The 26,374-nt window shown below is 37.7% G+C and overlaps 2 protein-coding genes across 10 annotated transcripts in view; one reads left to right on the top strand and one right to left on the bottom strand.

Moving 5' to 3' along the window:
• CRACD (capping protein inhibiting regulator of actin dynamics) overlaps window positions 1-6,310 on the top strand; it is a 125,558-nt gene extending 119,248 nt beyond the window's left edge. For all 5 annotated transcript variants that reach the window (XM_015624079.3, XM_015624078.3, XM_015624076.3 and 2 more), the window contains 2 exons: window positions 531-696; window positions 3,495-6,310. In XM_015624079.3, the coding sequence (XP_015479565.1) occupies window positions 531-696; window positions 3,495-3,655 (327 nt within the window). In that variant the 3' untranslated portion in view covers window positions 3,656-6,310. The remainder of the gene's footprint in view (window positions 1-530; window positions 697-3,494) is intronic.
• A 278-nt stretch (window positions 6,311-6,588) lies between these two features.
• AASDH (aminoadipate-semialdehyde dehydrogenase) lies at window positions 6,589-25,259 on the bottom strand. Of its 5 annotated transcripts, none has more exons than XM_015624085.3 (15): window positions 24,155-25,228; window positions 22,093-22,213; window positions 21,058-21,398; window positions 20,102-20,294; window positions 17,558-17,799; window positions 16,120-16,226; window positions 15,493-15,665; window positions 14,828-15,020; window positions 14,199-14,317; window positions 12,046-12,883; window positions 10,791-10,954; window positions 10,076-10,201; window positions 8,750-8,881; window positions 7,595-7,712; window positions 6,589-6,723 (listed from the first exon to the last, which is right to left on the bottom strand). In XM_015624085.3, exons 1-15 carry the CDS (start codon window positions 24,382-24,384, stop codon window positions 6,713-6,715), a joined length of 3,108 nt encoding a protein of 1,035 aa, XP_015479571.1. In that variant the 5' UTR covers window positions 24,385-25,228; the 3' UTR covers window positions 6,589-6,712. The 5 variants fall into 5 exon arrangements, with proteins under 5 accessions (XP_015479571.1, XP_015479569.1, XP_015479567.1 ...); XM_015624083.3 differs by adding an exon at window positions 25,244-25,259 and having other exon boundaries at window positions 6,590-7,712; window positions 24,155-24,407; XM_015624081.3 differs by having other exon boundaries at window positions 6,590-7,712; window positions 24,155-24,407; window positions 24,645-25,227.
• Between the last annotated feature and the right edge of the window lie 1,115 nt (window positions 25,260-26,374).

The following is a 26,374-nucleotide window of genomic DNA, read 5'->3' as shown; positions in this document are numbered from 1 at the left end:
TCTCCAAATAGTTTCCTGTTCTCCAAAGTTTTCTATTAGTAAGGGAAGCACTTCTACATACAGTACCAAAGTAATGCTGCACAGTGATGTTGTATGTAAATATCATAGATGGCAAAAAGGAAGAGTGTGTGGATAACTAAATACATTTTGCTGTTTGTTATGAGAACCAAATTTCTGATGGATACATGCATAACCTGAGACATAGATAACTGATGGAAGAAAACAGCAGTGGGTGTGAAGTTGCCCACAGATGCACAGTATGTCTCAGTGCTGCATTTAACAGGGAGGGCTGGCTGAAACTCTTCAGCACTTCGACTGAAATGACAACATGACAAATTAAACTTTGTGGTGGGATTTTTACAGTCTTTAATGACTGTTGGTTTTAGAGGTATCAGTGTTGTGATCCTTTGCCAAAAAGGAAGGTTAAGGAAAAGACAGGTGATGAATGAAAGCATCATGTGTGTCATCTCTAACTTGCAGCCATTACATGACAGACTTTCTCATCTTGTAGTTTTCCTTTTCTGTTCTAGGCTGCTGTAAGTAATCAGTCAGATAATAAAAGTAGCAGCAGCAAGACAAGCACACTGCAGAAATCTACAACTCAAGAAGGAGAGAAGAAAATTGAGACTGCTGTGTCAAGACTAGAAAGAAGGGAGCATCTAAAAAAGTCGAACACCCTTCCAACTTCTGTGACAGGTACAGTTGAGAGATTCAGATTCATTCTAGGAATAATGTACTTTAGAGATGGTATTGTGTGTTTTTGAGAAAGTGAATGAGGGGGTTTGCTTTCCCTCATACACTGCTGCTAGAATTACAAATGCATTCCATAGAATAACACAACTTATTCCCATCTCATGTGCTGGCCATTATGATGGAAATACATAATTTAAACAGACTTTTACCAGTCTCCCCAGCTTATTAAGGCTGCACTGCTGCAATTCCTTTGAACTGCCCCAGTTCAAGTTAATGAAATTAGGCTGTCTCCCCAAGCCATATCCAACAGTATTTTTGGAACATAACTAATGCACATTAGAGGGATCTGATTTACCGTAAATTGCAATTGCAGTACTGTTTTGCCTTTAGGTTGGGGGTTAGCACAGACAGGGAATACAGGGAATGGTATTTAACTTCTAACTATTTAATAAAGTATATTTATGCAGCAAATGAAGCATGTTATGTTCTCATATAATTTTTCATATAAGGAGAAATATTCACCCCCCCAATACTGAAATATTTGAAAAATGAAAAAGATAATCAATTCCGTTGAAGGTAGTTTGTTACTTTGAATCTAGGACTTCTCCCTCCCAGTCAATTATTTGGCATGGTGGGTTGGAACCAGAACTTACTGCTTTATCTATCACTTCAGTTAAGCCAAAACTATCCCATATTCAAAAGGCAGGTAAATTAAAATAAATACTTCCCCAAAGGGCATAATATTTGGGGTGGCATGAGGTGATTGTTGAAATACAGACTTTCCTGTAAATTTCCAGCTAACAGTAGTCCCAGAGGAAAGGTCTTGGGGCAGATAGGTGTTGAAGAAACCTTTCTAAAAGTTGTGCAAGTAAATAGCATGCTTGAAAGTAAAAATCAGCTGCATCTATTCAGTACCACTCTAGCCAAGAACTGTAAAATGCAACTATTGCAAGCAAATGAGGTAACACAACTGATTTGTGAAAGGCTAAACCAGTGCTACTCCTTTGTTACAGACTGCCCCAAACTGACAAACCCCTACACCTGCCTATATTCAGTTGATTCAGCAGCTGGATCTTCACACTGTAGCTGCACACAAGAGCAGATGTCCCCGAGAACTTCACTTGGAACATCTTGGGTTGGCCAATGACCTCTAAAGGATCTTTCCAACCCAAACCATTCTAAGATCTTACATAAATTTCCCAAAATGTTCATGCTTTACAGCATTTCTGTGAGATTTTAAAGGAGCTCTATTGCAGCCCTACCCCCAAAGACTCAGCATGGTGTTATGCTATACATGGTCAGTTCTAGCAGAAATCAAACTCCACCACAATAGATGATGCCAAATTAGATCAAAAGGCAAAAACCCAATTATCCAAGGTCTTTATGGCTGCATTAGAGTAACAGTTCAGATGGAAATTGAGGAGGAATTGCCAATTTTGAAATACCTGAAGTGAAAGTACAGAACTCTATTGGCCCTTAAAAAATAGTGACTGTATTTCCCTGTGATTACTGACTATATTTGGAGCCAGGCAGCCTTTAGCAACAACACATATATACAAGTATTTGTGGGTAATAAGACAGATTTGGGTTTCCCATGGTTAGAAGAGCATTTAAGACAGCAGACCAGCCTAGGACATGTTTAAAATGAAAGTCTGCTGAGTCCTCCTCTAAGGACATTAAAAACACCCACAACTTGAAGGTGTTGTGTATCAAAATTGCACTTGTGACTTGTACAACAGGAACTGATAAGAGTGTGGGACCTTTAAAATAGCATAAATTACCATAGTATTTAAAATCATTATCTTTTCAAAGTGTCCATCTACAGAAATTGCTGCTGCTACTGTTCATTGACTTGCAGATAAAAATATATGATTAAAGACACACTAAAAAGAAAAATAGACCATTTTTTTGTATCCATGTAATTTAAAGCTTCTACACAATTTTAAAGCTTTTATACACATTCAAAACCTCAAAATGCAACTTAAAGTAACTGGGAACTTGAACATGAAAAAAAAATAAATTGGCTCCTAAAAAAGAAAATGTGTAAAGATGGGGCATTGGCGAGATGAGTAAGAAGTCATTTTGCAACTAAGATTTTTAGAGTTACTCAGTATGTTTCAGACAGGACTCATTCCTATTCAGGTTGCCTTTGAGGACATTCACTGTCTCAGAATGTATTTTCCCATTTGACTTCTACAACACTTCCATGGTTCTGCTCTGTGAAGTCGCTTCTTAGAAATCATTTGTTTATTAAACACATTTTCTTATGGAGACAGCTGTTTGTCTTATACTACTTAGAAAATGTGGCAAACAGCTAGTGAGGAAAGCAGGTTTTCTTTTTCAGGACAGTCTCTTGGGCAGGGTTAATTGAGGCAGGAAGCTATAGGACCACCTTCTTCTCTGAAGAGGGAGTCTAAATGCTACTGAATACATTTGGTTTACATGTGTGCAGCAGCTGCATTACCAAAGAGAATAAAAAAACCCCCTAGGTTTACTTCCCATTGTTTGCTTAAAGAGGAAGACTAGAAAATTGGAAATGTTTTCTTTGGATGGTGCAAGGACTAAACATTTTGTCCATATTTTTGTGAGTTAGATTACTTGAACTCAGCTTTAAGAAAGGAAACTTAGCTCCTCCTGACTTTATTATTTTGCAAATACAGCAAGATTTAACTGAAAGTGTTGGAAATAAGTTTCTAGTATTAGAGTATCTTCACATAAAAGTGAAATCTCTAGAATCTGGCAACAAAGCACAGGATTCAACTAATGTTGGTTTTTTTCCCTCTCCCTATCCCATAAAAAAGTGGAAATTTCAGATTCTGTTCCATCGACCCCAGTGACAAAGGAGGTGGCCAAGAGATTCTCTACGCCTGATGCTAACCCAGTGTCAACAGAACCAGCCTGGCTTGCGTTAGCCAAGAGGAAAGCAAAAGCCTGGAGTGACTGTCCACAGATCATAAAGTAAACTGTGAAGTTACATCTCTATTGCTGACTATTAATTGCTCTCTTTTATTTATTCTGCTTTTTACACATGACAAAACTGAAAATGCATGTATTGGAAGGACTGAAAACTGAACTGATTACCATTTTGCTCTAGCTCATTGTAAAGTCTACTCAAGTCACTGCTTCGACAAATAGCTAAAAGAGGTCATGACAAAAATTTCACAGCCAGACTCTCTCAGAAACTTGAGAGTGCTCAGAGACTGGATGTAAATTTTAGCAGGTATCATAATAAGGGCCAGAACAGAATAAGGGTTCTTAAAGAATAAGCTTCTAAAATTCTGTTGGTATTCAGTTCTGGAATTTTAGATCTCTATGCTGAGATCTCAGCAATTTTTTCAGAACTTTGTTGTTGAAATAAAGGAAAGATGCATGTTTCCTTCTCTTAAGTCATAATTTATTAAAACATGTTAAACTGTATGAACTGCCAGTTCTGCCTGCTATTTGAAAGCTTTTTCCCTAAGGAAGAGCTTCAGGATACACTGTTCCACATACAAATGATAAGTAGATGGTACCATCCAAATGCTGAGGGTAACTTCTTCCATCACAGGATTAATACACTACATCTACACACTCTCACTTCTAAGAAAACAATCCTACTTAAAAAGCCACAATTTTTTAAACAAATATCATCAAGCTCTCAGAAAGAAGTCAGGGATTCACTGTTTCTTCTAGTCATTTAAGTGCATCACTGTTTGTGCTTGGCCATATTTATGCTGCATAGAGACAGTGATTGTGGATTACAACTTTAAATCAATTGACTGGAATGAACCTGTTCCTGTGCAAATGCATATTCCTGTAGAATTTGTGTCAGTAAGTTCCCACAGGAGTAGGACTGGCTGAACTGAAGTTAACTGAGAACTGAAAGCTAAGTTAGTGAGAGTTTTAGGAGTTTTAACTCTGCATTCTTCCCGATTTTACTCCACATGCAACTTCAGGCAGTTCAGATAACTTCCTGTACTCTGACCAATACAGTCAGAACACTTCAAAAAGTTTACTTACCCCATCTCAGGTATCTGGTGTGGCAATTGAACACTTTATTACTTCACGTAACTAAAATAGAAATGTCCACCCCCTCCCTCTTACTAAAAAAGACAAAGTCCATAAATGTAATAAAAATATCACTATCCTCAACATCCCACAGAAATCTCTAGGTCTGCATTTTAAAATATCACCCTATTAAGTAAATCAACTGAGTTTGTTTTACAAGCAAGACTTTAAAAAACTTGAAAGTCTCTTTCTCACAACCATAAGGCTCAAAGGAACCTTTAAGCTTACAACATCATGAAGGGAGAGATTTTCATGTAAAGAAATGACATCATTATAGAATGATACAACATATGTCTCATGGAAGTGTTTTAGCCAAACTGCTGTAAGCAGCATGAGAAACAGCATTTTAAACCATGCTGGAAACGGAAAGAAACCTGTTTTACACTCTGCTCCCAGAATCAAAAAGGAATTCCAGCAAAAGCCATTGTCAGTACAGCCTTTCCCACCGAACAGAAAACAGAGGCTCAGTATCATGGTTACAGTAGCACAAATACAATGGACGTGTTAGATTAAGTACATGTGCAGCAGCAAGATGATCTTTCTTGGGTGTCTTAAGCCATCAGTTTTTCTCAGTTTCACATTTAAAATCAGAATCCCTAAAGTAACCTTTACCATGAATATAAGTAATTAATATGTTTTAAGCAGAAATGAGACAATGTTGCTCTCAAATGCTTGGGAAAAAAACCCCAACTTAATGCCTTCAATATCTGAAGAAAGGATTTGCCCTGTAATTACTTTTCCTCTGCTAGCACCAGGAATTAGTGAATCTTAAGGTTAATTTTTTTCCAAGTTTGCCTGCAGTATGGACATGTAATAACTAAACTGCCTGAAATCCATCTTTACAATTTTTCTTGGGAGGGGGAGCCAGGTAGAAATACAGAGAAGGTGAAGTAAATCAGGATTAAAGATTCTAGTAATTTGAAAAGCATAGCAAAATTAGGTGCTATTGTGCATGACATAAGGATGCAATTTTCCAATGCAATCCATTTATAGCACATAGAATAGAGCTTTCATTAAGGATGGTCTTAAGCTAAAGCTTCAAAGCAGAGTTTTTTTTCAACCATAAAGGTATCTAGTGTAACAATGGAAACTGTATTATGTACAGTACTTGATGGAAACATTTCTAAAGTGTACATGTGCAACAGTGACATTTCATGTTAAATTAACAAAGATTTGCACTAAATACCAATGAAGTGAAGTGCTACTTTGCTTTAGCTTTGTTGCAACTGTTTCTGATAAAGTATTGAAACCTGTAAAAATAAATTCAAAACACTACTACCCAGTTTAAAACAGCAAAAATGTTTTAAGAACCGAATAAACCACTATGTAGTATACTGTCTCAATTTTTTGTAACTTATACAAACATACAATACCATTTCTTTTGACAAGGTTATACATGATTAACCTCTATGTTCATATAGTAATGTATAAAAACTACAAGATGTATAATTGTGGGGTATTTGTTGTGTACTTTTTTAATTTTTCAAATGTTTTAAAGTGCAATTGTTTATTATACTGTCATTTTAATTCTTATTAAACTATAACCTGGTCAAAATTATCAAATCATTGATATATGTCCTCTGTGTCTCATTCTGTTAAACATGTTAAACATGCTTTACAAATAGATGGTAATAGAACTTCAAAGTTCTTGCTACAAAGGTACTATGTACTACACAGGATTCAAAGTAAATGGCTCATGAGAGAAAGTAAGATAAGAGTGTCTATTATACTTCTTTTAGAAGACTCTTAGGAAATGCTCTCAGTGAAGTGTACTTTTACCACTGTAAGTACTTGATTTGTAGTACCAAGACCCTTGTACTTATCTCTAAGGTGTTAAAGAACACAAAACCCAATTTACACAACCTTTTATTAATAGCTCTTATGAAGACAATGTGAACAGCATTCATTCAAATATCTTAAAAAAATTATTTGACAAGGGTTGATTTGAGCAGTCCACACTTCATCTTGGAACTCATACCGTTCCTGTAATTGAAATTTAATAAATATTTTTAGTGTTATTTCCACTTTGGAATACAAGAGGTAACTCCTACTGACTTCAATGGAGTCTAAGCATATGCTAGATTAATTAAACTGTGACAGGCTTAGGTCTACAAAAGATGAATTACTCTGTTTGTACGAAGTGCAATAAACAGGTCTCTCCTTACAGGTATATGAAATTCAGGCTATGCCTCTAGAAATCAAGTTTAAAGTTAGATTCAAAAATGGACTTGAGTTAGTTTGCCTGGCACAGAAATCTTGAGAGACAGACAAACACTAGTCTGGTGCAAGGAAGAGCCAGGCATAGGCAAGGATGGACTCAGAGAAAACAATACACTCCTCCTTGGATAGCCTGCTACCCAAGCTATAAAATATAGCACCTTACACACTTTGTGCCCCCTCTGCTCAGCAGCAGCCATCGTCCCTCCATCACTGGACACTGCTGCTGCAAACTACTACTGAACAAGCCTGCAAGGTACGTCTCTTGCCTGCAGCAAAATAGGCAGAGGGGTAGAGAGCATGTGTGAACTCCTAGTTTACAAATGTAAACAATAAAAATGAAGCAGCTGAACATCTTAGTTGTTATTTTTTCCTGCTATATACAGATCTAGACAATAAACATAATCATTTCTACAGCCAACAACAAGCTTTGATCCCCATACTACAGGCGAGGAGAAAACCTCGCCTGGAAGCTTATCTACTCCTTCTGCTGTTCCACTCTTGGCATTCAGGATCCACACTTTGCCATCTGTAGATACTGCTGCCAAGAGAATTTTGTTATTTAAGTCATCACTTTGGAAAATGAATGGTGTTCCATATACACTTGAAGTGGCTTCAAATTTCCACAGTAAATTACCCTCCATGTTACAGCAGTAGATAAAGCAGTCGTGAGAGCCAAAAAATATTTCTTGCTTAGTTAAACTTGAGAGGCACGGAGATGAAAACACTGGCCCATTAGTGGAAAATTGCCAAACCTACAGAAAGAACATAACCATCCATTATCAAGGGTTTTTTACATTATCAGTTTTGCAGCAACTGTAATTTTTTAATACACTTATTGTTGATAGGAGAGCATTTCATTTCAAAAGTATACTAGATTTCAGTGAGGGCTGGTAAATCCTTGTCAAATTATAAATTAGGTTTTACACAGAGAGTAAGCAATAAAAGTCTCATAAAATAGATGAGGAAGAGGGAAGAGTTACTACCTTCAGTGAGGCCCATGTAAAAATGGTCAGTTTGGGAAAAGAACATTCTTGGGCTGTTGTACAATTAGTAATGAACATCAAGAATCATGTTAATATGCCATTGTTTGCCAGAAAGGCAGATATTCCTTTTGTAATACAGATTTCCTCTGCTTATGCTAACAATGTGCAGATTCCTCCTCAAGAGAGTATCAGTTCTGCAACACTGTCACAAGCAGAGAGCAGTGCACAGATGGACTAATACATGTTTTATAATCAGAAAAGGCTTAGGAATTACCATGCATACTGCATCTCAGGCCAACAAATGAATGGTGTCAGTTCTTTTAACATCAGATACAAACTACATTTATCTCTAAGGAACTAAAAAAATACTCTCATTTAATTCAATATGAAGGCTGACACATATTTTACCAGAACTATGATTTGGCAGTTTTTGGATAAATTCATAAAAATTCTAAGAAACCTTTACTTCTGAATAGCCACCATCTTACAGAAGACAGACTAAACATCCTTGAAAAGCTCCAAATGAAATAATCTGCTGGCACTACACTTGACAATTTACTTTGGGTATAAGGTCTGAACTAGAAATTCTCTTAACGCATCAGGCAACTTGAGTTTGTGATTTTGCCATGAACTGCGTGGGCTCCCCTAGGAAAATGTTTTTTCTACTTTCTCCTCTCTAACAATGGGCACTTCTATTTGGTTCTCAAAAAGGTATATGTCAATCATTAAGCCCCAGAAAACAGTCCTAATTAAGTATCTTATTCAGGCTTTGAAGATGGACGTAAAAAGCCCAACGATACTTTTACCTTTTCTCCAGAATGAGTATAACAATATAAGTTTCCATCCACACACCCAACATAGATGTAGTTCTCATTGCAGTGGGGAGAGGAGAAGAGTGGTTTTCCAAGGTTGCTTTTCCAAATCTTACTCCCTGTCACCTGTAAGTGGCAGCATGGAATATCTGATGTTTAACACAACTATAAAAAACAACACAAAACAGCCCTTTCATCACTGCCTCACCAAGTCCTTAAGCAATGTGGAAAAAAAACAAGCCAAACCCCCAAACCAAAACAACAACCCACACAAAACAAAAATGTAATCAAAAACTAATTTTCTTCTTCACCCTAGGCAAAGTATAATGATAATTAATAATGTATTAGCAGTAGTTCTAATAAATGCCAGATTCAGTTTTTTATTTCATTCCCAGCTGCTCAGTATGTGACAAGGACCAATGAAGTAGAGATACTTTTGAATCAAGTTATATTGATACTCTACGACATGTTGCAACTATCTGTGACTGTCCCAATGCATTCCTAGTATACCCTGCACATTCCCCAGGAATTAGGATTATTCATAAAAATAGGAAGGTGCAGACTCGCTTGGAAAGTGGATTACAGAATAAAAAAATTCTTTTCTTAAGCACAGCCCACTGTGGCTGCAAAACCACACACTGGTTTTCTAATGGTAGACTGGTTATTACTGAGAACAGTTGTAGTGGGTGGTAGGTAAAGGTGATTAGGATTGATGCTTTGTGTTCTGTAAGTACAAAAACATTAACAGCTGCTTCAAGTCCCTGTTCCTTTTATCAGGCAGGACCAGCTGTAAGCCAACAATGCCTCGGAAACCCATGAAATTGCTCCATGTCTATCAAGAATGCCATTTCCCCAGTCCAAAGAACAGAACTGCACACTGAGATTAAAAGGACAGCTCTTAAATATGAGCAAGGCAACAATAACAGGAATGAAGTGGCTTCTTTCTACATTCTCTTCTGATTTCTGCATTATTTTTTTTTTAAATCCTACTGTCAAAGGAGGAAGGGGCAGGAAATAAATCTATAGACTTGCTCTCACTCACTGGTTTTACTGATATGGCAATGAAAAGAAACTGACTGCAACTTTGGCCTACAGTCACAATTCAAGCAAGTCAATTCAGTTCTTATCACCAGATAGATTTCTGAAGTATGGAAGTATTATGGTAACCTTGTATATCATAATGCCCCCAAGTGAAAAATATTTCTTGATAACATATGATCATCTTCCCTTTCATTAGAATAGTAATCTTAACTTCAGAAATATATTTGGTTTCATTTAAACTTGAGATCAGGATGAAGACACATACGCAAAGGTACATACTGGGTTAACAGCCAAAAACAGTCCTCCTAATGTAGCAACATAGAGATGATGTGGAAAAGAACTTAGACAAGGAGATGAAAACACAGCTCCACCTTCGCAATGTAACTTCCATACACACACTTTTTTCTGTAAGTACAAGAAAAAAAGAATAATAAACAATTTTTCACTTGGAGTTAGAGTTCATCCTGTTTACAAAGACCTTTGAATGTCAAACATTATCAAGTACTGTGTTTACTCAGCAAATACTAGTTAAGAAGTGAAGACAATCTACTTGCCATGACAGCAACACATGTGCCATTGGCTTTCTCTTCAAGTGAACAAAATAAATTCAGCTAATGAAAAGGCAGTATCTACCCCTTTTACCTTCCATCTCCCTCCATTTTCTCGTTTAGAATGTAAGATTCTTTCCCCAACAGAAAACCACAGTTCTATTTCTAGCTAGACACCCTATTCTGAAACACCCATGAAGAATTTAATAACTAAGAAACTTAGGATTTGCCTTCAACCAGGACTACTATTACAAGAACCACAACTGAAAACACCACTAAAACTGTTAACTGTCACATAATCCTAACCCCATTTACAGTAGGCACTTTCAGAAGTGTGATTGTGGACTCCTAAGATTACTTACACCAGTGGGACCTCCTCTGGTGCACTATATATAGAGTCTAAATGGGATGTTTATTGTTCTACATGTAAAAGTCAGTTTACTTACATATATATCCAAAGCATACACGTGTTGGTCATGTGATCCAATGTAGATCAGTCCACTGGAAGGGTCTACAACTGCAGAGCTTTTCACAGTGTCTTCTGTGACAAAAGTCCAGTGTATTTCTCCATCACTGCTCTGGAGCACATACACTAAGCCATCATAACAACCTATGTGGAATAAAACATGACGGGGGAAAAAAGAATAATGATTATTTGCATTTATGGTGTGACTTATGCTGCTAGTTGCATCACTGCTGGAAAGAAATAAGATTATTCATAAGGTAGAGTTTTAAAATACTTTCAAAAGCTCCTCCTGTGTTTTTAGCTCAAAGGTTTTTCTGATACAGTTAAAGATGATTGTTCTGTGTGTTTTTTCTAAGTTACATTTAGAATATACTTATTTCACTACCTTTCTATCAAATTTTTCAGTAACAATATTAGAAAACTTAGCGAGTTGCCTAAAAGGGAGAATACAAAAATGTTTAATTACCTCTTTGTCTAGGTTTTGTTTCTGAAAAAAAAGGTGTTAAAAGAATAAAGTTTGTAAGTTTTCTAGTGAAAACCAAACTGTCATCATAGAAACTCCTTCATGTTAATGAAATATTCAATTTTATTATCAAGAGTGAATAGCAACCAAAATACAAACAAAAAGATGGCAACATTAGATTTGCATTAAAAAACCTCACCACTTGGACATCTTTGCTAATTAGTGATGTAGATATATTGGCTAAAAAGATAACACTAAGATAAATAATGGCAACTCCTCTGACAAAAGATATGACAAAACCAAAAAAATTATCCAAGCATGTTCTTTACATTTCCAAAAAGAAGTATTGAATTAAATAATTAAACTTTGTGAAAAATAGTATGAGGTACCACGTACTAATTTCTAACTCCATCAATTTACAAGCAATTCACAAAATTTTAAGACTGCATTACCTTCACATACTTTAAAAAACCCAGTTTAAATGTCACGCCTTAATCTACCACTAAAAAAAGAAACTGTAGCCACTGATTATTCCTTATTAATAAATTGCGATATAATAAACCACAAGTGTTTATGTTAGATAAACTCCAACACTAGTTATCATGAAACTTAAATTATTTCTTCCTTCTATTTTGCAGTAAATTAGTTCTGAGGCAAATATGGAAGTTGATGGATAGAGGACAGCTAGAGATAAGAAATGTGATTCTCTGTCATTCATCCTGTATTTAGCAGAAAAGAGAATTTAAAATGAAAGCTGAAACAAAAGACATACCAACAACAATGAAATTTCCACACTTGGATACACAGGCAGAAGATTCAATACGATCTCCAAGGGTCTTCTCCCATTTTATTTCTCCCAAATCTAGATCAATTGCCTGCATTGCATGGGAGTGAGAGCCAACATACACAGATGCAGATACTTCTTCTTTAGCTGGTATTACAACCAGTGGTGATGCATCAACACATTTTCTCGTGTTTGACTTCCACCTCACGCACATGGCCAACTCTGCCACTGATGAATGACTACATTCTGTATGGTTCTGCTGAACAGAGGAATGGTCATTTTTATTTGCCTTGTTTTCAAGTGTTAAAATTCTGTTCTCCAGTTCAGACCTTTGCACATGCTTTTTCATTACACCTGGAGCCTTGGAATGCAGGAAGGATGGCTGCTGTAGTGGTTCCACTCCTACCCATACTGTATTTTTGGGCTGTATACAAGACTTGGTGAAATTCATAGGGAAAAAATTATTTCCTCTGCTCAGTGCAATAAATGGAATTAATCCTGAAGCAACCTCAAGACCTCTTTCAGATGTCAGTTTAATATATTTTCCATGGAATTCTTCTCCACTGCTCCCTCTTAATTTTCTTTTCACAACATTGTCAGAATTCATTAATTGTTCTTCATCTGGAAACAGCATTTTAATAATATGTCTGTAAACCTCTTCAATTGAGTGGCTGAGAATAACTTCAAGGAGTCCAGGCACAGCATTGCCTACCAACATCTCAATTTCTTCATAAAATCGTAGTGCCTTTAGGGAGTCTCCACCGCTGTACAGAAATACTGCATCTTTAGAAATTCCAGTGGAATCACATGGAAGACCAAGGACAGACTAGAGAAAAAAAAAAAAAGAAAGAGTTTCCAGTCTGTAGGTGTTATACTATGTCACACACATAAAACCTCAGGTGGGGTAGAATCCACCTGAATACCTAAAAGTTGTGTGTGAAATCAACAACTGAGAAACTTCACTACTCTGCAAAAAATCTTTGAAAAATGTTAGTGTCAACAGAGGGACTGACAGAACAAGAACTGGGGAGGAACCAGGAAACAGGGAGATACCAATTCTCTGCTACAAAATGTCTTGCTCAATTCCAGTTCTGCAGTTTAAGGAATTAATGGGAATTGTACTATATATTGATTGGCCATTTTCAAAACCATTTATCAATGACAACTTTGCAGACAAAATATAAATGCCTTTTCATAAAATCAATTTAGGCATTTTATTTTAATAATAACTCTTATATAAAATGTTTTTTTTTTTACTTGTGAATTATTTAAGTAACCTACTTACCTACCTACTTTTGAAGTTATAAGCCTTTCAGTTCATGCAAGGTTTTGCATGTGTCATTACTACTACAACAAACAGCAGTAACTGTGTCACCTCTTACTGCACTCCCTTGTTTTTTACATCTGGGTGTCAAGTCCAAACCCTTTGGTTTTGGATGCCACCTTTTATTGTCCATAATGGGTCTAGGGCACATCCAATCCCTTGGGTTATCACTTCATAGCCATCAATGTGAAAAGGATCAGCACAGACAACCAAATACACTACATTTACTTGATCAAGTCCTAGGCCACAGCTAATCCCACTTTCAGGTGAAACTTCTAACTCCACCTTTGAAAAACAAAGTTATACTGTTTGGTATCATAATTCAATACCTTGAAAAACAAGTCTTTAGCACAGAAATTTAGAAACAATCCAAACAGGCAGTTTTGCAACCATGCCATCTATTTAAAAAAAGGACTCTTCAATTTATAATTACCTTGAGAAACAAGAAACTCTAACACGGGGGCAATTTTTTTACAAAGTTTCCATGTCCCAGTTCCTTGTTTTCTTTAGTGATACCTTCTTCTGGCATGTGAATCAGCATTCAAAAAGCTACTGACAGATTACATTCTTTCTATGCTAATTGCTCACACCTCATAGCTTGCAGTTTATCTGATAGAGAAATATAAATTACTCCCTCTTGGCCACTGCAGAGCAACTCTATTTAAGTATTAACTGAAGAGAAAAGAGCTGTACTGCTAAAATCTATAGGCAGCTAGAATGTTCTGGTTGCATTAGTCATACTTCTTAACACTGTTTAATTCCTGACACATGTATAATGATCCACTTGCAAAGATAAAAAGGCAGCTCAAAATACTACCTTCCATAAATACTGCAATCTTTCCCACAATTCCTCTGCGTCACTCAGCTTACTGTCACGCCTTCTGGAGTTTAGATGGTTCTGGTAAATCTTGTTGAGTTCAGATATATCAACTTTGCCTTTGTAGAAAATAAAGGACGATTTTTTTTCATTGCTCTTTTAGTATTAGCACTTTCAAAACTTGCTCTGTCCAAATAGCCACTATATTCTTGTATGTACTTCCTTACTCATACTCTACTGCATCTCCATTTTTTTACACAGGTGATCAACTGCATGAAACCAAATAAAGTTTTTGAAAATTTACCCCTCCCACATAATCCCACCTTCAAGGCCTTGCTTTTCCTCAGCAGAAGTGAGGGTTCTGTTGCAGACTGCAACAGGAGCAACTGAGGTAAGAAATGTTCAGTGTTAAAACTAAATTGATTTTTCCACTACTCTTTGATTCTCAAATGGAACATCATCAAGAAAACATAATAATACATGGCCATTATTTCCTACTAGGCATTACTTATCTAATGTACATATTCTAAAAGCATGATACTGGATTGTGGTCAATAAAAAAAATAAGATTAAAAAAGCAATGGATACCATTAAAACAAGTGGCAAGGGTTCTTAATGGCTTCATTTACCATGTGATGTTAAAGGCAAAGCTTTAATCTCTACAATCTCATCAGGGACTGCATAAGCTGGTAAACGCATCTGGAGTTCTTTAAGTGTTTCTCTCTCTTCAAAATCATCTTTGGGTAAAACAAACAAGATAAGTTTTTCCTGTTGATACCAGGTAACTGCACAAGCTTCTACCTGGCAAAGATCTTCAGCAACCTGTAATTGAAAAACATTAGTTTTGCTTTGAAATGCAGTTCATCAATAGAGAAAAAGTAAAAAACAATGAAAAAAGTGCACACCTTTAAAAACTGTATTTTTCTCACATGCCTACGTAACATCCTATTAAATATCTTCTTTTGTAGCTGAAGCTTGTACTTCACATAAAAACGATCAGAGATATATGCATTATTTGCCAAAATACTATGAATGAGATATAATCTAGCAGTCTGTTTATACAGTTCTCAATTCCCCTGGAAGAAACCATGCAATAAAAACAGATTCCCAAGAATTTAGAACAAACTCCTCCCTAAATTATGTGACTAGATTTTTTATAATACACTCTCCAAATTCCTTCAGACTTCTAGAATTCATCTGAAAACAAGCAAATATCCATTTCTGATGATAACAATGTGCTCCTTATATTTGCCTTTTTACAGTGGCATACTCTACTTTTGATGTGAGCACTTACCTGCTGCAGATATTCAATATTAAAACGTTTGCCATGACGTTTAATCTGATTGTCTTTCCGACCCAAGAAGAACAACTTTGCATTCTCCACTCTTACAAAATCCCCTGTTTCTCTCATTGTACCCAGTGGCACAGTTATTTCATCATCAAGAAAGCAGATTCGTTCTTCACCACCTACAGAAAAAAAGATTGTTGCCATATATATTAAATACCTAAGTGTAAATGAAAATTATAAAGAGTGTTTTATCAAATTCTCTTAAACTTTACCATGCATTATAAGAAATACTGAAATATTATTATCAACGTCTAAACTTCTGCAATGTACAATTTTGGGTATGCAACTAATTCAGCTAATACAGAGAAATTACTTCAGCAGAGAATGTCAAAATGCAAGAAGGGAAAAAGAAATCAATATAATGAAGGCATAGTCTGCAGATAAAATGATGGTAATTTCCTGTTCATAATTCCAACAGCCTAAAATACTATCAGAAGCTTCCCAGCCCAATCAGAACTTAAAATGAGATATTAATCTGCATACCATAGGCAAATATTGAGCAAAAGAATCAATATATTATTAAAACTCAACCAATTAAGAACAGTATCTTAGAAGAACTAGAAACAAAATTACCTATTAATATTTGTCCCTCGCCTTCAAGAACTGCAGATCCATTGGCATCTCTGACCTCAAGTTTTGTTCCAAGGAGCGGTGATCCCAAAGGTACAGGAAAATCCGTTCTAAATATATCAGAGAGAAACAGTAGAAGTCTTTCTCTTCTGAACACAAAACAACTGCCCCAGAAATCAGGCATCATGTAGTTTTTTAAAGGACAGGCATCAGAGCAAAGGTAGCTGCTTGGGACTTCTTTCTATAAATGCTTCTTCTTTCAAAACATATCAATTTATTAAAAATTAAAAATGCCATCTGTGTGCATGGGTGTCACCAAAATATACCAGAAAACCCCACAGACTTCTAGAAAATAAGGCCTGAATTGACCTTGAAATGTCCTGAGAGAACCCCAAGCCTTTCAGTTAACTTCTAAGTCTCCCAGATTGAAACATCCATCAAGTCAACCAATTTAAGTATGTGTAACTGCTTTCTAACTCATTTTTCCCTGCCTAATTTGAGCTTTTACTCTATTTTAATAAGTACAGTAAAGAAAAGTTCAGAAAAAGATTTAGAAAACGTTCAGTTCAGAAAAGACTGAAATACAAGAAACTGTCATTTCAATGTCATGTATCTATTATAGACTTCTCTTGAACTACTGACCAACTCCTTCCTTTCCCTTCATTCTCCAACCTCTTCAAGCAGTTGCTGGACCTCATTTATTGAATATAAAAGGTATTTCTAAGTGGCAGTATAGAATAATATATTTTCTTCAGTAAAGCAAAACTTAAAACTTAAAGCAACTTTAAATAACTTTGGCATGGATTCCAGTTCAATTTCTATTTTAAAGTATTACATTTTATGTTTGAACTCAGAGAAAATTAGTTTTACATGAGAATTTAATAACACTTCATGACAGTCCATCATTTTTAGTCTTCAAGGGTTTAAGCACCAGGTTAATATATCACATAATTTGTGCAAACCACCCCATTTTGTAGGACATGTTTAATTCAAATTGCACATATAATTATTATGACATGGAATAATCACAAATTTCAGAGAGAAAATGAAACAGTGAGATAATGAGAAGTATCTTTCATGACTCTGTAAAATAATATGAAGAAAAAATGCTAAACAACCAAACAAGTCAGAAACTGAGTGAAATATGACAGAGTGATAAAAAGAAAGTACTTCTTGAAGTTTAGGTAAATTGCTGTGAAATCTTGGGTGAGCCACCTTGGACAAATTTCTGTCATCCACACTACTAAAATAGGGGAAGTGGGGCTGTACAGGCTCCGGAGATAATGAATTAGTCTGTTTCTACAGAAAATCCAAATGTAATTTCTAACAGTATTAACACTCATGAGGACTCAGTAGCCCTGGTAACAGGAGTCTGAGGTTCTATTTCTGGTGATTTTCATCATTCATATGCCAAGCCATTGAGAACAGCAAATTTTCCTACCTAAAATCAGCACTAAAAACCTCCTCAGGAATCTTGTAGCAAGTGGCCCAGCTTGACACTTCAGTTATTCCATAGAGATTAAAAATACTTGTTTTGTTCTCCTCGTGCTTCCAACTTTTCAAGAGACTCAGTACAGGAAATGCTTCACCACCAAGGGCTAAGACACGAAGTGAAGTATTTGCAGACAACACTCTTGATTTAATAAGGTGAGCTCCAAACCTCCTGAGAAGTGTTGGTGTTGCCTGAATGATACATAATTTTAAAAAAAAGAGAAAGAGCTGTTACATTTTATCAGTGTAAAATCTGTGTATGTGTACCTCTCATCCTGCTTGATCCTATCTGCTGCATAGCTGTATTATGGATGTACTTTAAAACATCTAGGTATTAACCATCACAATGGTGTGATTGTGAGATTTTGTTTCTTATAAGGCCTTTAAAAAGTACTATCAGCATCAATCTATGCTCTTCTGCAAAGCTTCTTCTTTACTCAGGTGTGTTATGGGTTCCCTTTTGCATCTCAGCTATTACCTCAAGTATATGCACATTAGTTCTTATGTTAATTATTTGGAAACAGAAAGCAACACCGTATTCTCTTCATGTTATTGTTTGAGCCTGCTTTTCTTTCATTCCCAAATGTAACAGGAAAAATATAACCTGTATTAACCTGTATATGGAACATTTAAAGATCTTACATAACACTAAAAATTCCTAAGATGTCAGATTCTGGGTTGTCCTTGATTTATGTAAATAGAACAGTTTACAAAAATTAGTTTTTCTCAAAGCTTTCACTAAAATAAGCAGGGGGAAAAGATCTAAAACCCAAATCCCCCAAACCAGTTTTCTTAAACAGCTATTTCTATAAAACTACTGGTGATATACAGCCCTTTCACTGAAAGGAAAAAAGCAGCAAATCATTTTACCTGGAACATTTCACTCTCATTCTTGCCTACTTTTCTAGTAAAAAACCTGGAAAATTAATGGTATTATTTTTTACCACGTTATTTTTTTCTGATGAAGACCATCAAAAAAGATGAAGACCATCTTTTTTCAGCTGATAATTTTAACTTTAGTAAAATTATAGCAACAAAATAAAACACAACAAAACAATGGAAAAAATTTATACTCTTCCCTCCCTCATAATTATTTTTGGATTTGTCAAGTCTGCTCAAAAAATTCAAGGGGAGGAGGTACTGTCTTTCTATTCTTTAAGAAACATCATAAAATGACTCATCCATCAGTTAAGAAGGAGAATATTTTTGTCAATTATTCAGCTGAGAAGTCCTTCCTTCACTGATTAGGATAGTGATTAAGAAAACAAAACAAATCAAACTTTTCTTAGAAAGACTTCAAAAATCTTCATGAAATTTTGCCTTTCTCTATTAGCAAGCTTAACATGCTTAACAAATATATCTTTAGAAGTCTTAAAAAATCTTGCTCATAGAGAGCAATATCTCAGATTTTTTTTTTCTAAAAGCAACTGATCTGAACTGATCATGAAACTTGTATATCATAGGACAATCTACACCATTTATAGCAGTCCTAACAAATGACAGTAAGAGCAGAGAATAGTTACAAAAGATTTGTAACTAATGGGTTTTTTTTCTGGTGTGGAATCTTCAGCCAGCTACTCACTAATTTCAACTTTACACCTTACAATCTCAACTATCACCATTCTAACAGGAAAAAAAAAAAAAAAAAGGGAATGGAATACAGTCTGGAACACAAGTTCCACAAAGAGCAGCTGAGTGAGCTGGGGGGTTGTTTAGCCTGGAGAAAAGGAGGCTCAGGGGTGACCCTTTTGCTCTATGAGTGCATGAAATGAGGGTGCAGCCAGGTGGGAGTTGGTATCTTCTCCCAGGTAGCAAGTGACAGGACAGGACTACAGGTACAGGCAAGGCTTATTCAGCCATGCTGGATGCTTCAAGTAAATTTTGCAAACTTTACAACTATTAAAATTGAAATCATATAGGAGATCATATAGGAGATAGCCTTATTTAATGCATAAGAGATGCATGAAGTCTCATATAAGCAGGTGATATGTAAACAGTAAGTATTGCTCTGAAATCAATTATTACCTTGTTCTCATTACTGTAAAAATGACAAACATTTTACCACCCAATATATAGAACTGGTTCAGTCGTACTGTTAGCATAAAAACTAACATTAAAACTTAAAAGTTGTTTATGATGAAAGACTCCAAGATCAAGCCCATTAAAAAGTGCTTAAAATGTTTGTAACAGTTTACTCTATTACCAGATTCTTCAGAACAAAAACTTTAATTAATAGAATGATTAACTTAATCCTTAGCAAGTAAAGGTTTCTTAAAATAATCTTTGGCTCAGTGTTTTCTATCACAAAATGTTTGAGGTTTTGATCAAATGGTAATTTTCTAGGCAGCTAACAGTCTACAACAAAAAGGATAGCTATTTCCTTTGAGCAAGAACACTCCTGTCCTATTAGCATTAGATTCTAGGCTGATGAAAAAGTAGTACACATTAGCAAAAGTGAGAAGCAAGACACTGGAGACACTTAGATTTTGCCTACCTGCAACACTGTCACATGGTGGTGGTGAAACAGAGCAGCAGAGAGCTCCATGGGCATCATTTTAATGGCATTTGGTACAACAAGAATAGAGGCTCCACTTGTCAGAGCCATGAACAGTTCAACCACAGATGGGTCAAATGTGAGAGGAGAAGCCAGGAATAGCACATCATCTGGTGTGATCTCAAATATGGATCTAAAATCAGAAAGCTAGGAATTACAAATCTGATGCACATAATCAAAAAAACCCTTCTCAACTAAAAGAATGAAAGCATGAATGAAATGCATTAGAAAAGCTCAGATCTTATGGGCTCTGAATATGTAGACAGGTAATTTGAGCAAGAGCTCCTGGACTGTAACTGGTGATTTCACCAATGATGTGTTTTATGAAGATACCCACCACATTACAGACCAATAGAGTTCATTGAAACACATATTTCAACTAACAGATGCTCATTAAAAACAGGATAAAGAAAGAAAAAGCGAAGAAGAAACGACAAGAAAGAAAAAATATTGTATTTTGCATAATCTATTTGTTTTAATATGACATGAAACAGCAAGAAAGCTGGGTAGCCTAAAAAGAAATTATGACTTAAGAACCACAGAACACAGTAAATATAACTGTGAACAAGTTATTAATTTCATTGTTGTTTTTTTTAAGCCACAAGTCAGATGACAGTACAAAACTTATGAGCAACAGTGTATTATTTGAACCACAGCCCTCAAAAATGAAGGAAAAGCATCATTTAAATATAATACTGATAGAGAAACAAAATATTATATGATTCTACTCGGAAATAAAAGAAAAAAAAAACTGCAAAGGTGGATAAAGAGGAAGAAGTGAAGCTGTGTCAGCAAAAACCCTACATACACTCCTCTGAAGTATTAAAAAAAAAATAAATCCAAAAAGCATCAAATTTGTAAAGGCATTTGAAAGGAAAACTTAAAACCACACTTACTTAAGATGCTGAATATTAGGCACTATGCATTTATGAGGTACTCTGACTATTTTGGGGATCCCTGTAGTTCCTGATGTATGCAAGACATATGCTAAAGTGTCTTTCTGGCCAGCGTCCATGTATTCTGCTTCTGCTGCTTTTACTTTGGTTTGATCTGGGCCAAAGGTATATCCTGGCTGTGAGTTATCCACAGCTTTGAAAGGTTCAGATTTACTTTTCATATTGTCTACTTCTGAGCTGAAATCAGTGTTGCTTGAGCTCACTTGGAAGAGAGTTAAACCAGTATGTTCTATGGCGCAGGAATTGTGGTAAAAATAGTCAGCATGGGACAACCGGAATTTCTGCAAGAGAAAATGAACAACTCAAACAGTGGAACTCAGGAGGCACTGTTGTTGTTCTACTGCATGCAAAGAAACAGAAAACAGCATTTCATACAAAGAAGCTGTGATTTTTCATACCTCTAATTTTGGAACACACACATCAGACTGTTATAAGCTCATGCATTTCTATAAATTAAGTATGAGTGAATGCAGACTTCATAAATGCAAAATAAACAGTTATCTAAGCAAATAAAATTCAAAAAAAAAGGGAAAATATAGAAAAGAATTATACATAAGACCAAGGAATCTGAACTGTAACTTGTCTATTCCTTTTGCAATGAGTGAGGGTATACAATTTGGGATGCATTAGACAAAAAGAAACCCAAGTATTAAATGCAGAGCTTTTTTAATTACTGCACGTTTCCAACTCTTAGCGTTGACATATACAGAAACAAGTCTGGAAAATTCTTCCAATATCAGTGCCCAAGAAGGTTGTCTGAACAACAGTGTAACAGGAAAGAAGGCAATTATTTTGAAGAAGAGAGAAGCATTGTACTTGTGATTTTAAAGATGTTCTTTTCTGACTAAGAAAGACAACCTTTTGCCATGAAAAAACAAAACCACTCTGTCCAAGCTTTTTAAAACAGAATTCAATCTGTATCTACACACGTCTAAATTGTCCTTTAATGCTTCCAATAGAAGTTTGAACACTTACATTTATTTTGTCATTCTCAACAAGAATATACTGAAGATTGCTCTTCTTCATGAAGTAAGTGGATATGGCTGGTGGTGCATCTGGATCAATAGGTGAATAGGCAGCTGGAACTTGAAGTATTCTAATAAAACACAAATTTTTAAACAAATTTTTTAAAAAAAGATAAAAATCCTCTTAGATTTTGCTAGAATTTATTTTATATTTTTATAGTTGCCTGAGCTAGAAAATGTAGTCATAACATGACTTTTAAAGATCTTGTTGGCAGCAAAGTAGGATGAAAATCAGTGCTGCCTTTTACTCTTTCACAGCAAGGGAAAAGATTAAAGCTAGATGAAAACATTCAATATTATTTCTGGCCAAGCAAGTCAGTGATGACAAAAGGTATCACTGACACCAACAGCATCACATTTTTAAACCTTCTGGTATTGACTAGAAACTGAGATATACAACAACATGTATAAACGTATTTTAAAAAGCACCAGAAGCCTGCACACTGAAAATACTTTCCTATGAGTGCAAAGAGTGCAGCGTAAGAGAATCTAAGCACACACTGGGCTGTCTTTCCTACAAGGCAGGCGGAGGAGCTGCAAGTCCCTGCGCTCCCGTTCCCTGCCCCACAGCGGCGCTCCCGGATAACCACAAGCGCTGGAACTCGCTACCGCCCCGAAAAGCAAAGCGAGGAAAGCGGCGACTGAAGGATAAACCGTCCCCAAAAATCCTCACATTTGCTCTGCTGTTGGGTTCTGTACCGCAGGTACAATTTATTTATTATACTTCCTCTCCGTGCACACGGTTTGTCACTGCAGTAACGCCAAGGTCCTGAAGGGAGACGTGGGAACGGCAGCATCCCGCATGCTCCTACAGCCACCCGTGCCAGGGCACTTAAACCTGCCCTGCAGCACACAGCCGCAATGACAGCTGCAAGAACCAACCAGCCCCAGCAGATCCTCCTCACACAGCAAAAGAAAACTGTTACTAAGTTCACTGGGATACAGAGGACAAATCAGGCAGCAAGGGACCTCAGTATGCCGAGTTTGACCTCCTGCTCAGGCAGAGCCAGCTGTGACACCAGACCAGGTTGTTCAGGTCTTTGTCCAGTCAGGTTCTGAACACCTCCACGGACGGGGCCTGCACAACATCTCAGAACAACCTGCTGCACTGGGGCAAAAGCTTTTCCTGACTGGTGAGAAAGTTCCTCAGTGCTTGTGGGAGGTTTACACGTGCTTGCTCACTTCTCTGAAATCCTTATACTCCACTGTGGTACCTCCTCTGGTGCCACTGTGTATTTTACATGAGGTGTGAACAACAGGAAAATGCCGACATAGGCCATGCCCCCAGGAAGCACAACTGCTGCTGTATTCATCAGCAGAAAAAAATATGCTTGTCATCCTGTGATTGTCCATTCCATTATAAATGCTAGGAATACAAAATATACCTCTATAAAGGATACAAATATTAGAATTCACCAGCAGAAGCAGATTAACATGAGTGTTGAGACCACAAGCATTTCAACTTCCAAGCCATTAGTTAATCAATACCACTTTAGTGTAACACTGCTCAACTTCTTTCCATAGTATTTGTAATGGAACATTGTATGTTCATTTAGTTTAAAACACAGAATTTGAATACAGAGCATCTTTTTTTTTTTTTTTTTGCCAGCAAGGAAATGCATTAAAAAAAACCTGCCCAGACCTTTTCACAACAGATGTTTTCTATCAGATCACTTCCAGTTTAAAACAAGCAGAACAAAGATAGTAGTCGTTAATTTTTTTGTATTTCTGTAAACATGCTAAATCACTTTCAATGAAAGGATGCAGTTGCAGACAGTTTACAGCTTTAAGACTTAAGATTCAGAAATATTTTAGCAATGGCTTTTCAGGAGATTGACAATTGTCATTGTCATCTTTTTCCCTAAATGATGCAAGACTCTAGTACCTTGGCTGTACTATTACACTGTTACTACATTTTTGTTGTTATAAAAATATAAACAAAGTGTAAAATTTACTTCAACAGAGAAGACCCTTAGAAAACCAATACAGAGCGCAAGCATTCAAATCATTACCCTAAGATCCACGACGGCAGGTTTATTCCCGGATAGCAGTAAAGGCCTATTTCACATTTGCCCTGGTGGCCACAGTGCTTTTGAAGGAAAGCTGTCAGCTCCACGGCAAGCTCAACCACGGTGGCGTAGGTGTAGAACGCTGGAGGTTTCCCATTGCATTCATCAAAGCAAACTGCTGCTCTGTCCGAGTGCAGGCCGGCTGCCCGAGCCACCAGCTCCTGCAGCATCATCGCGGCCGCACCGCCTCAGGCCCCTGCAAGAACCACAGACCGCACGGCACGCTCACCGCCTCACTTCTAACACTTCAGTCGCACTGCAAAGGCACACGAAACACTACAAAACACTCAAACGCTACAGGAAGGAAAAGAAAAAAAATCCAAACCAAACAAAATAACAACTATGGCAGAGAACACACAGATCTACCACGCCTTAGATTACAAAAGGTGCAAAGCTGGATTCTTGACTCGTACAGAGGTAGTTTGTTCCTCACCGTTACACTTTTGTATTTGAAGCTGCGCATCACTGAATTAATAGCTTCATTAACACTGCTTAATCAGTAACTTTCAGTGGAATTGTGAAATACGAATCCTTCCTTCACAAGCAGAAACCCCCAACACGTGAACTTTTAGGGCACTGCTCGTGCTGGTGCCCGTTTCTGCCCCGCGAGCCCTCCCGCCAAGCCCGGACCGGAGACCGGACGGGTCCGGCCTACGGCCCCGCTCCCCTCTCTCAGGTTACCCCACACGGGACGGGCACGGCCCGGCGGCTCCCGGCGCTCCTCGGGATCCCCGCCCGCGGCACTTCCCGGTGCCGCCCAGGCCCCGCCCCCGCGGCGCCTCCGATTGGCAGGACGCGGTAATGCCGCGCTCTCATTGGCCAGCGGCCGTCGCGCCGGTTGCGTGTCTACAAGCAGGGCCTACTCCGCCGGAGCCCTGCGCCATTGCTTCCAGAGGGAGGGAGAGAGAGAGGGAGAGAGGAACAGCAAGTGCGCCAAAGCATCCCCCGCTGCCCTCGGCAGACATGGGAGAGGGGCTAAAATAAGTGCAGATGGCTGGGGTGAAGGACATGGTTCTCCCCCATCACGCTCACAGCTCGCTCGTCTCCGTCGCCGTGTGTCCGGCCCCCTCCGGCCCAGAAGGTGGTACGGGCCTTCCTGCCCGTGGTACGCCGTGGCGGGCGGGGATGTCACGTCCGGGCTGCGGGGGGAGCCCCGCCCTTCCCTGGGCTGGGAGCGGGAGCTCTCTGGAGCATCCCGGGAGCGGCCCCTGCAGCAATCCCTGGACAGTCCCCTGGCGCGGCCTCTGCAGCCAGCCCACGCCCGGCTCCTGGCGGGGCGAACGGCGAAGGGGGGGACTGGGCTTCCCCCCCGGGATACGATTTAAGGCCGCCAGCGGGGAATGAGGGTGAGGGTAGCGGGAGCCGTGCTGCGAAGGCGGCATCGCTACTGCCCTGGGGGCCGCGTGTTTTAATGACAGAAAGGCACAGAACCATGGAATGGTAAGGTATGGAAGGGATCTTAAAAATCCTCTAGTTCCAGCACCCTGCTGTGAGCAGGTACTCAATGGCCCATCCAGCCTGACTTCGTGCGCTTCCCACGGATAGGGCATCCACACCTTCTCTGGGAAATCTGTGCCGTACCACCCTCACAGTAAATTATTTGCTTTGGCTCCGAGGTGCATTCAAGGTGTCCTTATTAAATAAGCCTCCGCGCATGGTGCCAGTGATGCCTCAGAGAGAGAGAACGAGAAGACCAGTTCACAACCATTTTTAATATTTGCATGGGAAAAGTTAAACATCAAGCTTTCTACTGTTTGTCACATTCTCTAAGTGATAGTTTGGCACAGTTGCACATTGGTAATACGGCAGAAAGGGTTTCACAGTAAAACATCAATGCAAGTAGCGACACCTAAAGCCAGAGTTTTCTCCTTCAGCAGACTCACTGATGTGTGTGTTGGCTGTATGTGATAAAGAGGGTCTAGTAACCTGAAGCATAAATCCAGCTGTCAAAATAGAATGACACTTGAAAAATCATCTCTTTAACTTAAGATTTTGAAGAATACATAATAAGACTTCAGCATTGCAGTGCATCCAAAAATTACAGTGCTCACTGTAAATTAGAATTATGCCACCCAATGCTCAAATCACATTAAAGCAATTATTACTGGACTTCAAAAATAGCATTTTGCTGAAAGCACATTAAAAGAGAATTTGCACAAGTGT

This window comes from Parus major, chromosome 4 (genome assembly GCF_001522545.3).
Source record: "Parus major isolate Abel chromosome 4, Parus_major1.1, whole genome shotgun sequence".
In the NCBI taxonomy this organism is placed as follows: domain Eukaryota; kingdom Metazoa; phylum Chordata; class Aves; order Passeriformes; family Paridae; genus Parus; species Parus major.
Note: the sequence above shows the minus strand (reverse complement) of the source record. Positions and strands in the feature narration are given on the sequence as shown.

What these genes read in the sequence shown, in the direction of transcription:
- AASDH (XM_015624083.3), bottom strand. Translation starts at nt 24,384, where the DNA reads ATGATGCTGCAGGAGCTGGTGGCTCGGGCAGCCGGCCTGCACTCGGAC. An exon ending in CTGCCGTCGTGGATCTTAGG is followed by an intron (nt 22,214 to 24,154) that starts GTAATGATTTGA and finishes GTGTTTTATTAG; the next exon opens with AATACTTCAAGTTCCAGCTG. An exon ending in TGTATGCTTTGGATATATAT is followed by an intron (nt 10,202 to 10,790) that starts GTAAGTAAACTG and finishes TTGTACTTACAG; the next exon opens with AAAAAAGTGTGTGTATGGAA.